At 32.2% G+C, this 15660-nt stretch overlaps 2 protein-coding genes across 2 annotated transcripts; one reads left to right on the top strand and one right to left on the bottom strand.

Annotated features, from left to right (window-relative positions):
• Positions 1 to 3813: 3813 nt before the first annotated feature.
• Positions 3814 to 7347, top strand: LOC111896256 (uncharacterized). The gene is made up of 8 exons (XM_052764841.1): positions 3814 to 3853; positions 4491 to 4567; positions 4864 to 4906; positions 5013 to 5040; positions 5276 to 5343; positions 5427 to 5482; positions 6625 to 6705; positions 7015 to 7347. Exons 2-8 carry the CDS (start codon positions 4505 to 4507, stop codon positions 7210 to 7212), a joined length of 537 nt encoding a protein of 178 aa, XP_052620801.1. The 5' UTR covers positions 3814 to 3853; positions 4491 to 4504; the 3' UTR covers positions 7213 to 7347.
• An 860-nt stretch (positions 7348 to 8207) lies between these two features.
• On the bottom strand, positions 8208 to 13381 carry LOC111896257 (arogenate dehydratase/prephenate dehydratase 1, chloroplastic). The gene is made up of 11 exons (XM_052764839.1): positions 12864 to 13381; positions 12142 to 12209; positions 11849 to 11941; positions 11217 to 11417; positions 10859 to 10939; positions 10348 to 10443; positions 10115 to 10192; positions 9913 to 10002; positions 9745 to 9812; positions 9021 to 9102; positions 8208 to 8597 (listed from the first exon to the last, which is right to left on the bottom strand). The coding sequence occupies exons 1-11, from the start codon at positions 13159 to 13161 to the stop codon at positions 8541 to 8543; spliced, it is 1212 nt and encodes a 403-aa protein (XP_052620799.1). The 5' UTR covers positions 13162 to 13381; the 3' UTR covers positions 8208 to 8540.
• Between the last annotated feature and the right edge of the window lie 2279 nt (positions 13382 to 15660).

Genomic DNA, 15660 nt, shown 5'->3' with positions numbered 1-15660 from the left:
TTGTACATGCAATTCATCCAAGACTTTAAACCCTAAATCTAGCATACGATAATCCATATTAACATAATAATGGGTTTAAGATATTACATTGATTGTTATGTAGCAATAACAATCACAAATCCTCCTTGTAATGACTTTAGAAAGCTTAGAGTCACAAATGTCACTCCTCTAATGGCTCACAAACACCAAGAGCAAGAGGATGAAGAATAAGGAGAGAGGAGGCTGCCCAAAACGTGTGGAAACCCTAAGGAACCAGTCCACCACGTTTTTGGGGCTTAAGGGTCCTTTAAATAGTGAGGCTATTAGGGTTATCTAACAAGGAAACCCCTAATTTGGATTCTTAGGCCCTAAGTAACCCATGGACTCCTTCCTTAGAGGCCTTGGACGATTTCTAATGGGTTTCCCCATAGAATTCGTCCACTCCATCCTCTATGGAGTCCATTAGCCTAATATTCAACTATCACATAATTGACAGTTCTAGTCCCTTAAGTTTAATTAATGTCTTTTAGCCACAAACTTAATTCTTATTAATTCTTGACTAATATTAATTAAACAATATGATTTCTCCTTTAATATATTATTCTCATAATATATTAATAAATCATATTTAATCCTTTCTCTCCATAATTCATCCTATCAAGTTGCTTTGGTGAAGGCAACCCAAAAGGACCATGCACCATCGGGCAAATACATACCAAAATAGTTATGGACTTAGACACTAATCCAACAAATTCACCTTATCCCTTATATCTGGACAAATATGATTTCCCCATTGTTGTCCCTTTAATTTCATGTTGTAGATTATGTCCATCATGTATAATCTTAACTCATCTAACATGGTTATTATGGGCTTCTTCCTAGCATCTACTATTAGAGCATTAAAAATTTCTGAGAACCCATTTTCAACTGCATCACAACACCTTCCAGTTTGAAAGAAAGCTCTTGACCATGTTTTAGGATCTTTCTCCATTAGATATTGATGGGCATCTGGGTTCAATGTCTCAATTTATTTCATCATAACTTTAAAAGCACACTCAGTTGTGGATTTAGATGCTCTCCAAAACAAGGTATGATATATGGCACCAGTGAATCTCTTCTGTAAATTCTGGAAAATATGTCTAGCACACTGCCTGTGCTCTACGTATGGCAGCAACTCTTTAACAGCCTCTATCAAACCCTGTAGTAGTATAAAGGTTTAATTCAAATAGTGTAAAATAAATATAAATGCATTATTATGTAAAATACTAACCTTATGTTGGTCTGACATTAAACTGAAACCATTGCCTAAATTCAAGTTTAGATCATCAATGAGAAGCTCTAAAAACCACTTCCAATTCTGCTTGTTCTCCACATTAACCACTTCCCAAGCAATAAGATATATCTTGTCATTTGCATCCCTCCTAATAGCACAAACCAATTCCCCCTTACAAACACCTTTAAGAAAACATCCATCAAGACCAATTATCCTTCTACACCCTTCAATCCAACCTTGTTTAACTCCTTGAAAACAACAATAGAACTTGCTAAAATATTTCTTTCCATCTGGACCATCCTCCATATCTAGTTTCACAGTTGACCCAGAATTTGTCCTTAAAATCTCATGACCATATGACCATAGCTTACCATAATGTTCAACAAGGCTACCTTCAACAAGTTTCAGTGCAGATTTCTTTGCTCTTCTACATTGCCCCATACTAACTTGGATACCAAACTTGGCTATTACCTTCAGCCTAAGCTTCTTTACACTTATTTTTTGACTTTGTACAATCTCTTTGGTATAGTGACTTCCAATCCATGCATATGTCACCAATGATCCAAAACTTGAAGTTGCTAGCACAATTATGATCAACTTTTAGTGGCTTGATTTGGAAACTCTCTTCATCACCCATCCAAGAAGCCCATAATCTAAATGTGCAAGCACCCTTGCTACACCTCACCAAAAGTCTTGTCCTATCATTTTTTTTCAAAACACGATTGATATCCATTAGTTACAACATAGTTACACAACATTGATATTACTTGCCCTGGACCCTTAAATCTCATCCCTAGAATTGGTTTTTGTTTTTTCCAGTGTAATAGCTCATTAAATATGGAATGAGTTTGAATGTTAAGTTCAAATTCTCTCCCATTGTCATTATTTACAATGTAGTTATCCTCCTCATCATCAACACATAACTTACTCAAGAAAGGATCATTTGATGTCCTATTCATATGCACTACATCCTCATTAATTTCAAAGGCAACCTTCCTAAGTTCATCTATGTTATCTTCATTTTCACCATCAATACAATGCTCATGTTCATCATCATCATTATCTTCATCATCAAGCCACCTATCAACACCAACCCCAATATGATCCACATAAACCGAAATTACACCATCTGTTCCATAAGCATCAAAAATAAAAGCAGCATATTCCACATCATTTGAAATGGGATTAAGCCCTTCCATCAGGGAATTTCCTGGTTCACAGTAGTAAAACTTTTTACACTCTTCATGCATGAAACGTTCGCAGAAGGTCACAAACTCATAATAAGTCATAGAAGAAAAGTCAACATCAGTGAACATGGTTTTCACACCACCAGTGTAAGAGAAAAGATTTCGATTAAACACCCCTTGGTAGTTGAGTTCCACCATCGCAAACAATCCATTAGGTTCCGATTGTGCCATTCCTACGACTTCTTTGTTTCTTCAGATCGATCACATGAATGCTTCACAAACCCTAACTCGATTTCTTTTACAGCTCAATAATGAAGACGACTGAAGTTCGATAGTTGAAGACGATAGGATTTAAGCTTCTTATATCATTAATTGACGTGACATTGGATTAGACAAAAAAATATATATTAATTCACATATATAAAAGTTCAACCGGGAAACCTTCTAAAACTTGATAAAATGGTGTAATTAAAAGGTCACTTACAAGTTTACTGGCCTAATGTACCAAAAAAACCTTTAAGGACTAGATTAGCCAATTGAAGAAAGTTCCATGTGCTACAGTGACATTATCCCTTAATCTTTTGTAATGGGTTGAGCCTGTCCACCCGATATTAATGTGCTAGGGTTAAATTATTTATAATGCATGCATGCACCGTGCTTTGAATTAATGATCTTGTAACTCTACACTGCCTTTACAGTAGAAGTTCTTCATCGAGCTCTTTTAAGGCAGTGCTTTTTAATCATTCAACACAACTTTGCTCTCCATTTTTTGTGTTTGATTCTTTTACCTGTTTTGAAGTTGTTATGACGATGAAAGCCGACATAAAAAAACATTATGTTAAGTAGGTTTAAGATTGTATTTTTTTTTTTTAAGTTTGTAGGTTTAAAGTTTCTAGTTTGTTTTGAGTGTTTAAGATTTTTTTTTAATGTCATTTTATGTTTTTTTTTTTAATTTAATGCAACGTTATGTTATTTTTTTTATTTTGAAGTAATGAAATTTTATACTTTTTTATTTATTTAAAATAGAGTTCAATTATTAAAAAAAAGTGTGGTACTCCTTCTATTTTATGGTAATGTGTGGCAATGTGGTAAAAATAGAGGAAATGCTGCAAGAATGACATTTATGTTTGGTAAAGAGGTAAAAATCTCTGAACCATTTATTACCCTCTGTCCGAATCAGCGATTTGAGCAACTCTGAACAGGCTATTTTTTTCTTCTAATTCTCACTTCTTCGACACCCAAGCAGATCAGCACCCACATTCGTCGGCTTCAACCATCGCAATCGATTGCAAGCAAATCGTCACCCGCCTTCCTTCTGCGACACCAAGCTAATCGGTACGCTATTTTTCTTTGCGTTTCTCCTCGCTAATCCTTTTTCTTTCTCGGTATTCCTTCTTCGACTACAAGCAAATCGGTATGTTTTTTTTTTTCTTTGCTGTTCAGATTAGACGAACATTCTTGATTTCTCTTTTTCTGTAGTCTTAATTTCTCTATTTTCGGTAGTTCACTGTGAATCGGATATCGAATCTAGGTCTTGATACATATTGTCCTAAAGATCATTCTAGGGTAACTATATTTTGTCAAAAAAAAAAAAAATCCTCATTTCGTATTTGTTGTTTCTACAGCTCCGTAGCTCTTTTTGATTGCATAAATCATACTAAAAAGTTCATTTGATCATCAATCGTAACTAATACCCGATTAGGATAATCTAGACTGCTGATGTTTCAAACCCCAAATCGGTACATTCAAAATACAAAATTGATCTGATATAATTGCTTCGTATTGTTTTAAAACACTTTTCTGAAAGATTTGTTATAAGTTTTAGTTTGATTTTCATCTTTTGTAACAAAAAGCTTGGAATCACCTAAGTTTTAAAGTCCAAAAACAAATCATTGATTGTTCCAAGTTGAATTCCTGTTTTTCTAGGCAGCCATAACTTCTATTTGGTTTTGATTCTCTTTTCTTCTGTTTGGGAGGGGAGTTAATTTTGAGAACTTATACCCACATAACATTTTGGCTTATATTGATGCTGCATGCTTCATATTATGTAGGGAAGATTATAAGGATGATGAGTGGAGCTATCAGGCGGAAGGCTTTGTCTCTGTGCTCATCTGCAGTTGCAAATAATGTATGTATACTTACATAATATTTTAGCTTACATATGCTTTATACCCTTTTTAGTCTTTGATTTGGTTAAAGGGAGACATGATTATTAAAAGTAATGATGAAGAACTATATATTTAAATCTAAGGGACTATACTATGTCACTAAATTTCACAAGAATGGAACAAAAGAGCATTGCTATTTCTTGTATTCATCCATCTTGTTAGAGCTAAATTTAGTTTTAGTTTTAGAGTTTGTATGCATTAAAATCTTTCCTATGAGATTACTTGTTGCTATATATATATTTTGCAATTGTGGTAGGCATTTGGAAGAGGATCAAAACTAGTACCTGAAATTCATCAAGGTATGCATGCGTTCTCCTACATAAGAGTGTCTTTGTTTTCCTACTGAAAAAATCACAAATTTTTTTAATTTAATCACTAAATGATGTATGTCTTACACTATTACAGGTGCTCCTGTTTATTCAAAAGCCTTAAGGTAAAATAAACACTCTTTTTTCTCTAGGCTGCTAAATGCAAGAAATAGCAATTGCACTTTTGAATTTTTTTTTTTTTACATCATTGGCTAAAAGCAAGAAATGTTAATGCCTTTTTCATTATGTTAAATATGCAAGTTCATTGCTATTTCTTGCATTTAGGTCTTCATTGTTCATTAATCTTGTTGAATTAACACTAAAACCTAACATTTCTTTACAACAATTTGTGTGGAACAGGGATGTATCATCGTTTAAAACCGAATTTTTAACCCCAAAATGGGTTAGATCTTTTTCTTCACACAGTGGTATGCTTCTTTGATTGTGTCAACAATTTTGATTATAATGCTCCATGCAATTCTTTATATATTTTCATTCATATTGCAAACAGGGCCCACAGTTTGTGGTGATATCAGCGAACCAATTGCCCAAACTCAAACAGATAAGGTATCTAACATTGCTATATGAAAAAGAATAGCAAATGTACTTCCATTTGATGTGTTTATTTTAGCATGTTACTTTCATTACTTCATATAATAGGCTAATAGTATTGTAGTTAGAAAATATACCTTGTTATAGCAATATTATTCTCTAAATACTAAAGCTTTTTTCACTGCTACAATTGAGTAGATTTTTTGTTAAGTATAAGGCTATAATGGGCTGATGTTTCAAAGCACAATGCCTTAATTAGGAAAAAAATGCTATAATAGGAAGAATTAGAAGTAGGATGCATAACCACACACCTAAATGAAATCAAACTGATCAATAAAGACAAAAATGTTATTTTCTCAAGAGTAAATTACACGAATGGTCCCTATGGTTTAGGGTAGTTTGTGCGTTTGGTCCCTAACTTATTTTTTTAACTTAGAAGGTCCCTACTGTTTCTTTTTGTTACGCGTTTGGTCCCTATCTTACCTAAAAAGACTACTTTGCCCTTGATTTTTTAATTTATTTAAATAAGCACACATCCCAACCCTACCCCCTTACCTTACCTTACCTTACCTAATCTACCATTTTTCCCATATTTAAATAATAGTTTTTTTTAGGTAAGATAGGGATCAAGCGCGTAACAAAAACAAACAGTAGGGACCTTCCGAGTTAAAAGAATAAGCTAGGGACCAAATGTGCAAATTACCCCAAACCATAGGGACCATTTATGTAATTTACTCTTTTCTCAAAATAAACTTTAATCAATGCAAGATATACCACTAAAAAAGTATATATATATATATATATATATATATATATATATATATATATATATATATATATATATATATATATATATATATATATATATATATATACTTTTTTCTTGAAATATATTGTATATATTCAAGAATTAGTAAAGAAATTATATTTTACTTGAAAAAATTGCTTACAAAAACAAAAAATAAAATTGATCAACGTACTATGAAATTTAACAATAGAAATCGTAAATAAAAAAAAATATATTTTTAGTTACGTTTTGAACTAATAATAAAACAATTAGTTTAATTAAAGTTGGAAATTAAAAGAAAAAAAAAGAACTTTATTGTTATTTAACACTATAAATAAAAAGTAAATTTATAATTGTAAATCCTACACAGGTAATGGCACACAAGGGCGCTGGTTATTTTACTGCATCTGGTGCTGTGGTTGGAAGTGCTTCCATTGTAAATGCTCCACAGGTAAACCACTTAAATCCTTTTGTTACCATTTAAAATATCATCTCATCAAATTACTGTAATTTGAAATTATATCAATAAAAGTAAATTTCTTACTCCTTCCATTGAATTCCAATGATTTGATGTGTACATGGTTTTAGGAAGCGTTTTATAGAGAAAAGGACAAACATACTTTCACCATTTTATTGATTTTACCCGTTTAACTATTTTCTGTAGTGGTTGATGTCAAGCCTAAAGTAAAATGACTATTTTGCCCCCCGTATCTTCATCTTTCATTTTATTTTAGAGTTTTTTGTTTTTTGTTTTTTTTAGGCGGCTAAACTAGGGTTGGGTTCAACAGCGACTTCAACTTTCCTACCAAATCTTGCTCTGTTTTGGCATATAAACAATGGAATTGAAGAGATTTTGGCAGATTATGTTCACCATGAGATGACTCGCAGCTTAGTCTTGGTCTTAATGAGGCTCTTCCTTATAGTTGCAGCCAAAGATGTTTTCGTCGCCACAAATTGATACATTTCATATGGCTGTCGCTTTGTTTTTGGAAAAAAAAAAACCCGAATAAAGATTGGTCCTAGAAGTTAGGGAATCTTGGGCTACTATCATCTATTTAGTTCATGGAATGTTTTTGATTGCTTTTGTTCTTCATTTCAAGCTTTGCTTTTAGTTTTTCTAATGCTTTCTTTCTCTTTGGCTGTGTTTGTTACATGAATAAGGACTAGGAGAGAGTATTTATGTCTTTTGCACAAATGGGTGAGAGATTGTGAGTATGTTTTTTTTGTCTCTTCTTTTTGGCTAGACAAAAGAAAAAGTTGCAATTTTGAACACGACACAGATTCTAGTTTCAGTTTCCTACACTTTTTGCATTGTGTCATTTGTCACGTGTGTTGTGCCGTGTCATTGATTCAGACCCCGAATACATTTGCTTTTGTTGTTTATAGGGCCTTAGGCGTTTTTAAGTAAAATACAAGAATTTTATTTTCAATCTTAAGCTAATCAAAGACCCCAACTTCTCGAATTGAGTCAACATTTTTTATTTATTTAATGGACATGATAGAGATTTGATATAATCACATAAGCTATATAGTATATACACATGAATTAGACTTAATATAGAGAAAACCAAGTCATGGAATTCAAATTGTTCTCATTAGCTCCAACACATATACGAAATTGTGTTCATTTATTATTTTCACTTTTAAATTGTACGTTCATTTCCTTGGATATTAATATCGAATCTATAAGTGTAAAAATATTAAAACCTTGAAATCTGAGGACCAAAATGGATGTAGTGTTCCTTGGCTTTTTAGGATTTTTTTTTGTGGGTAGATGTTTTACTCTGCATTAGACTAAGGTTAACATTATGATTAATAAGATAAAAATTGCAATTACTTGTTGCACTCAAGAGTGTTGGTTCCATGGGGAAAAAACTTAATCTTGATCTCTTCTGTCCACAAAAGACGTAAATGCCCTCCTCATCCATGTGCATCTAATACTGCAAATAATAATAATAATAATAATAAATCAAAGATGTGGAACCAAATTTATTGTTTTACAAAGAATCCAAAGTCACAAAACTTTGCATGAGATCTTTATCACAACCACTATCCAACCATTCCCTCCACAAAATACACGAAACAAAACAAAAAAAAATGGTTTCCAAATTTACTTTGCTGTGCAATGACCAACTAAAATGCATACAACACGAGAAAAAAAAAAAAAAAACGAATAAAAGAAAGGATTTATGTGATGGTCTTCTCTTCAAATATAGTTGATAACGTACAGCTGTCAAACTGATGTAGTACAAGGCGTACAAAAAGGTTTAGGGTTTAAGCCATGATCTATAGAGCTGTATCCATTGGGTAGCACCCAAGAACACGAATAAACCTTGCAAATTCCTGCAATAATCATCATTCAAAAAGATGTAAAACAAAATTCAATATTAAATGCAAAAAATAGCAAATATACTTTCATTTGTTTGTGTATTATAAGATCTTACTTTCGATTGTTTCTAGTACAACATTGTATTTTAGAAATCCAACCAACTATAGCATCGTGATTTAATTTTTTTCTTTCTAAGAACATCCTAGTACGAAAAATCAACCCAATTATAGCACTGAAAATTATTTTGCAATGGAGGACATTGCTAATAATTCGGTTGGTTTTTCAAGGGGATAATGATTAATTTTCACATATATGTTGTAACGATTACTAATCAGCACATATGCAAACTTGATTAGAATCTTTCCCAAAAAGGAAAGTCACAATTTTTAATGATAATCTAAAATAGAAAGCATATGTTATGAAATACAAGATTGTACCTGTAGATGTCCAAGAGCATATTGGGCACGAGGCTCAGCCATTGAAGCTTCAAAGTCAATATAAAATAGATAATCAAAGTACCTATAAAAATCAAATGTCACATTTAATATCATATCCATATATAATATAATATATCATATGGAACAATTTTGTATATTCTAATCTCTTGGGCCACTGATATTGCCATATTCGTGTGTCACTCAATTTGCTTAGAATTAATGTTTCTGGATAAATGATGTTTATAAAAAATAGTCAATAAAACAACGACCTACTTGTGGAAATGAGAGGACATAAATAAACGAGGGCATATTTGTAAAAAAGTTGGAAGTTAATGTGAAAACCTCTTTCCCTAACTTTCATTGTTAATTTGCTTTTTTCTGCATTAAGTAAATAAACATCCATATATAGTTGGAAATTATGGTTTTTTAGATGACATGGGTTTCTTATGATTAGAATATTAGATATTATGTTGAATTTAAGTTATTAGTTCTGGTATGATTAAAAAATATTGTATTTGTATCAGCATTGAGCCTTCACATCAAACACTTTTTATATAACTATTTCATATAACCACTCATTTTTTATTCAACATCATTTGCATAAAAAAAAAGGTGATATGGTCAATTCTTCCCCATGTCATATGTGAACTCTGATGAATTTGCAAAATTTAGGATGTTCATTTTCAATCCTAGTAAATATAAATATAAATATAATTGCACTCACGTTGCACTCCCTTTGTTGCTATCATCAACAATCCTAAGTGGACGCTTCCTTTGAGGCCTGCTTTCAATCTTGAAACAAATTTCGAGGCAAAAAAAATATTAATAAAATATGCTTTTTTATAATCAACAAAAATATTAAATAAAAGGATGAAGAAAATAAATAACTTACTTTTGATAAGTTGATCTCCCTTAGAGCAAACACAGCTAAAGCCTTGAACAAGACCCCTGGGCCTTCTTCTAATGTAAACACAATGCTCGTCTGCAAAATTGAAGAGATAAAATAAAATTTGAATAATGTTTCGGGTAGTTTATATATGATTTGATAATTTGATTTAAAATATAATAAAATAAATTATCTTTTTTTTTATTACCTTATGGGGCTTGTCAAATCCTGGGATTATAGGTTCTCTTGCTAGTATTAGAAAACGAGTTATGTTATCTAAATCATCCTGGACATTCAATATAACAATGAGTTATGAACTTTTTTTTTTTAATGTTATCAATACATAAATTAATTTAAAAACTTTTACGGGGGTATAATGACTGAAATGCCCTTGTATTTATCTATATGTTTACAAATATAACATTAATAACTAGGTGACACCTGGATTGTTTGTGCTAGAATATCAAGCCCATAAATTTCTGCAGCTCGAGAACTTGCAACTGCTCCAGTGTCTCGTATGCCTTCTGAGGCTACAATCTAAAAAAAAAAACAAAAAAACTTAACATAAATTTTAAACAAAGAAAAAAAACAAAATATTAAAAGTTTAAACACAAGAAAAAGCAACATAGTTTCATTTATTTGTTTATTATTGCACCCTACTTCATTCCTTTCTATTACAATATTGTATACTAACAATTCTTTTTTCTTTTTTTTTTTTTGTTACAAAGACATTGTAGTTTAAAAAATCCACTTAATTATAGCATTACACTTTCAACTTTTTTTTTTCTTATTAGGACATTACATTTACAAAAAATGTATCCAATAATAGCTGTAAAACTTGCCTTATATTTAGATGGCATATTGACATGGTATAAAAACAAATCAATGAAAGTACATTTGGTATTTCTTGCATATGATCATGTTTTATGTAACATAGAAATTAAAAGGTTACCTGAGCTGCAAGAGCAGTATCTTCTGCATTAACTCTCACAACGCCTAACTTGTTAAGTGCAATCTCACATTGATCAAGTGCCTGTATCATCATTCATCAACATACATAAGAAATGCCAACATTTTTTGTGGGTGTAGGAGGGTATTTTAGACCTTTGACTCATAGTTGACGAAATAAAATCTTTATTAGTTCTACCACAATGTATTAAGTAAAACATGTACTCTTCTCCTACACAAAGACTGTTTCTTCTTCGGACCGAATAAACCGTCCAAACGTGGCTAAATGACCAATTTACCCTTACACTACAACAAACAAATTTGATAAAGAGAAAAAGCACCAAAAGATTTCAAAAAAAAACCTGTGGGTGGCTTAAAACACGCTTTAATTCCTCCTTTCTTACTCCAGGCATACCCAAGAGGCAATGATTAACAATCAACTGCACTTCACCAACAATATGAAGCCGATGACGAAGGAGTAAATCGTAATTTCTATGAATACTTCCCCCTACAGAATTCTCAATTGGGAGCACTGCTTTATCCACCAACCATAACTCAACTGCCTGAAATTTAAAAAAAAAAAAAATACATTAAAACTTTTGTTAACAGAGGTTAAATGTGTATTTATCCAGCAAAGTTTCATCTTTTCCCAATTTAGCAACAAAGTGTTTTTATTTTTTAATACAAAGTATGTAATCGCATTTCATTTTTTGATGAAACATTGTTGTGTAAATATGATAAAAAAAAGTAAAATCCCGATCACAATGTTGCATATTTTTTCGGTCCACCTAGAAAAAAAAAAATCAAAGTACAATGTCTTAATAAGAAAAATTTAAGCTATATAATAAACAAATTAATGAAAATATGTAGCTGTTCAGAATATATATATATATATATATATATATATATATATATATATATATATATATATATATATATATATTGGCATTTATTATTAAATTTCAGAGAAAAGGAGAAAAAAAAAAGGTGAAACCTTGAATACGGATTCAAATTGGTCACATGGGACTGTTTCACATTTTGGGTAGGCTTTAAGAGCAGCAGCCTCACTGTATGCACCCGGCAAACCCTATTGTAACACAAAAGACATATATATATATATATATATATATATATATATATATATATATATATATATATATATATATATATATATATATATATATATATATATATATATATATATATATTACAACAAAAACACCATTTATTTAATATTGAATAATAATAATAATAATAATATACTATTATTATTATTATTCTTATTACCTGATAAGCAACTCGTACTTTTGACCCATCGTTACCAGAAGAGACAAGATCTGTGGCCGATAAAGGTTCTGCAATTTGTACATTCGTGACATAATTGGGTAGATGTTTCAGAATATAATGTTGCAATAAGAAAAAAAAAATTGGAATATAAGGCTATAATCAAGTAGATTTACATGATACAATTACTTAATAAGAGAAAAAAGAAAGTACAATTACATAAATAACTGAACAGTGTATTACTAATTCTTGCATTTAGTTTAAAAAAATTAAACACCATGTCTCGCTTTTTTATGCAAGAGAATAATAAGTTGTAATTGCTACATCACAACAGTCGATTAATACAATTCTATGCAACTTCACATCAAAAAGATAGTGTAGCCAACTTCACATCAATATTAATTCATTAAAAGTGAATTAACTTTCTGAACAAGCGTAATACGACCAGTAGTTTTCTTGAAAAGTTCAGATTCCATATCAATTTTATAAGATTAAATGTAACATTAAAGTAAAGATGGTAGCTTTTTGTCGATTTGATGAATGGATTATAAAATTAACAAGAAAAACCCAGCACAAATTACCAACAGTCTTTAGATAAATTTCTATATAAACCGAATTTGATTGAGCTAAATTGGGGATAACCAACTAAAAATCCAAAATTTCCTGAGCAAAAAACCTAAAGTTACAACCACAAAACGCAATCTTTGAAATGCAAATTAACTTACTTGGCAAAGAATTCAAATCTTTATGAAATCCTGAGGATTCCGTGATCTGGGTCTCTTCAATTCCCCCATCTGTTGAATTCGAACCTAAATCAGATGGACTCAAAGTCTTCTCACCTTCAACATGTGTTTGTGCCCTATCGGGTTCGGCCAGTTTCAAACCCAAACACTCCCATTTCCTCAATTTTGCAACATTAACCCTATAAGAACTAAAAAGGGGAATTCTTTTCTTGTTTTGAACGAAATCACAGAGACCCAATTCAGAAAACGAAACACAGATTGGTACAGCCTTTAAAGCCATTTCTTTTTGTACCAATCTTTAAGATTTTCGACAATGTTGTAAATTTGAAGTCTCATTTTCACAGAGGTTGCTTTGTGAAACCTGAGGCCTGTTTCAACGACATTATCAATAAGGGAAATCGTTTTCTGTTTTTGTGATGGTTTTGTCTGCAATACCCTCTTGCGCTGGAGCCTACAACTGGGGTTCTACCAGAAATTACAGTATATATATGTGAAAGAGAGAAAGGGGTGTCGGATAAACTTAAAACTTGGACCCCCGGGTGGGGTGGGGGAGTAGGTGAGCAGGAGACTGGAGAGAGAGAAATTGCGTGTATGCACGTATTATTGAATTTAGAGTAAATTATATAAATGGTCTCTTGTTTTTTCATAGATTTGCACTCTGAGTTCAGCTTTCAAAAATTTGGCATTGATACTCTTTAAGTTTCAGTTTCTTACTAGCACCGTTAGATAAAATCTGTTAAATGGTGTCAAATGACCAATTTACTCATGTTTTGTCTTTAGGACGTCTTCATTTTATAATATATTCCATTTTAAGAGCATTGGGTGTGGGCAACGGGATATAACATCAAATTGGTACCACCTCATCCATAACACCACCATAACACCAAGGGGGAAATGATGTTCCAGATGGTATATCATGTTAAGAGGTAGAGAGAGAAAATAGAGAAAATTATTTGATTGGTTGATGAATGAGATAACCAATCATTTTTCTTGTTTTATCTCGTCCTCGTTACCACAAGATCCACCATAACAAGATTCAACAAGTTGGGGGGGGGGGGGGGGGGGGGGTGTTCCCCCCGTCATGACACCGTTGAGGCATGCCACATCAGCATGTTGCTTCTCGTTTTTGGCCCATACCGCATGCTCTAAATATTGAGGTCACACCTCTAACCCTACACCATTCTCTTATCATTCCTCTTCAACTCTAGTATTGTACCATGACCATCCCTCCCCCTTACGATAGGGGTGTCAATTTATGACACGATACGACAAAAATACACGAAAAGAAACAAAATTGGGACGAAATCAGGATTTGAATTCGTGTTCGTGTCAAGTTTAAAAAACACGATGTCGTGTCGTGTCGTGTTCGTATTTACAAATCCACACGAAATTGACACGATTGAGCATGTTTTTGTCGTGTTTGTCGTTTTTATCGTGTTATATATGATTAAATATGAATTAAATAAACTAATAGTTATGTAGTATTATCTTTGTTGTGTCGTGTCGTGTTGTCGTTTTTTTATTTGATTTGTTTTCGTGTTAGTGAAAAAAAAACACGACATTGTGTCGTGTCGTGTTACACAAAACATTGTCGTGTCGTATCGTTTCAGACAAAAACACGACACGACTGCCCGATTTGACAACCCTACCTTACAATTTAGGTTGTCGATGAGCTTTTCCTCCTCTACACCATTCGTTCCACCAACGAAAGAAACCTAAAAACCTCAAAACAAAATTGCAAATACTCTCTATCAAAGACTTCTGATTACACTATGTATGTTTACCATCAGTGGTCCTCTTTATTGTTCCATATTTTGCCACCAAATGGAATTGTACTCCTTAAGATTAAAAATATTCAAAGAGAGTAAGGCCCCATTTGATAGACATTTCTCTAAGTCCAAACAGATCTTTCTGGCTGAATGAGTCGGAAAATTGTTTGATTTGCAAAAAAATGGTCTATCCCGGTAAGATATGTCTTTCCCATAAAGCCCTAAAATAATATCTCTTTGGTTGAATTCGCAGGAAAGACAATTATGCCCCAAACCTCACATCTTTCTTTCTTTTCTTAGAGCATAGGATTTAGGAGGACCATTTCGCATATAATGTTTCAATCATAGCAACAAAGTAATATTGTCATTTTTCATCATTCAACAAAGTTAGTCAGATGTACAATCAAACAACATGGTTTCCCAGTAAACCTTCCCAGACAGTACTTTCCCAAACAACACTTTCCCAGACAACAACTATCAAACGAGGCCTAATATAGTTACTCCATAATCAAAAGCAAGAATTGTAGAAAATCTATATAGTTGATGAATCTTTTTATTGAATAAGTGATATCCGACAATAGCTAGGAGTCATGTACACTGTTCCTTTCCATTTTTGAACCATTTTGTTAGACTAAGTTAATTAGTTTAGTTTAATACATTTTTTTATATTAGAGGGTACCTAATTGTATTTAGCTAATGGTATCTTTCAATATATATATATTAGGATCGTTGTAATCTTTAATGAATAATAAGAGATACACGGTTTAACTTGGTATCAGAGCCAAGTAAACCTAAAACGCTATTATCAGCCATCCCTCACGTCTGTAGTCTTTGACACGACCTAAATCCTAATCGCTGGTCAATCAAGAAGCTTCATGGCAACCATAGCGGCCTTCACTACACAAGAGAAAAACTCTCATAACTCTCACAAGTTTGCTTTTACCCTCTCACCCACGAATTATGGGTATTGGAAGGCTATGATCGAACCTTTTCTTATCTCCAACAATCCG

This window comes from Lactuca sativa, chromosome 1 (assembly GCF_002870075.4).
Source record: "Lactuca sativa cultivar Salinas chromosome 1, Lsat_Salinas_v11, whole genome shotgun sequence".
In the NCBI taxonomy this organism is placed as follows: domain Eukaryota; kingdom Viridiplantae; phylum Streptophyta; class Magnoliopsida; order Asterales; family Asteraceae; genus Lactuca; species Lactuca sativa.
Note: the sequence above shows the minus strand (reverse complement) of the source record. Positions and strands in the feature narration are given on the sequence as shown.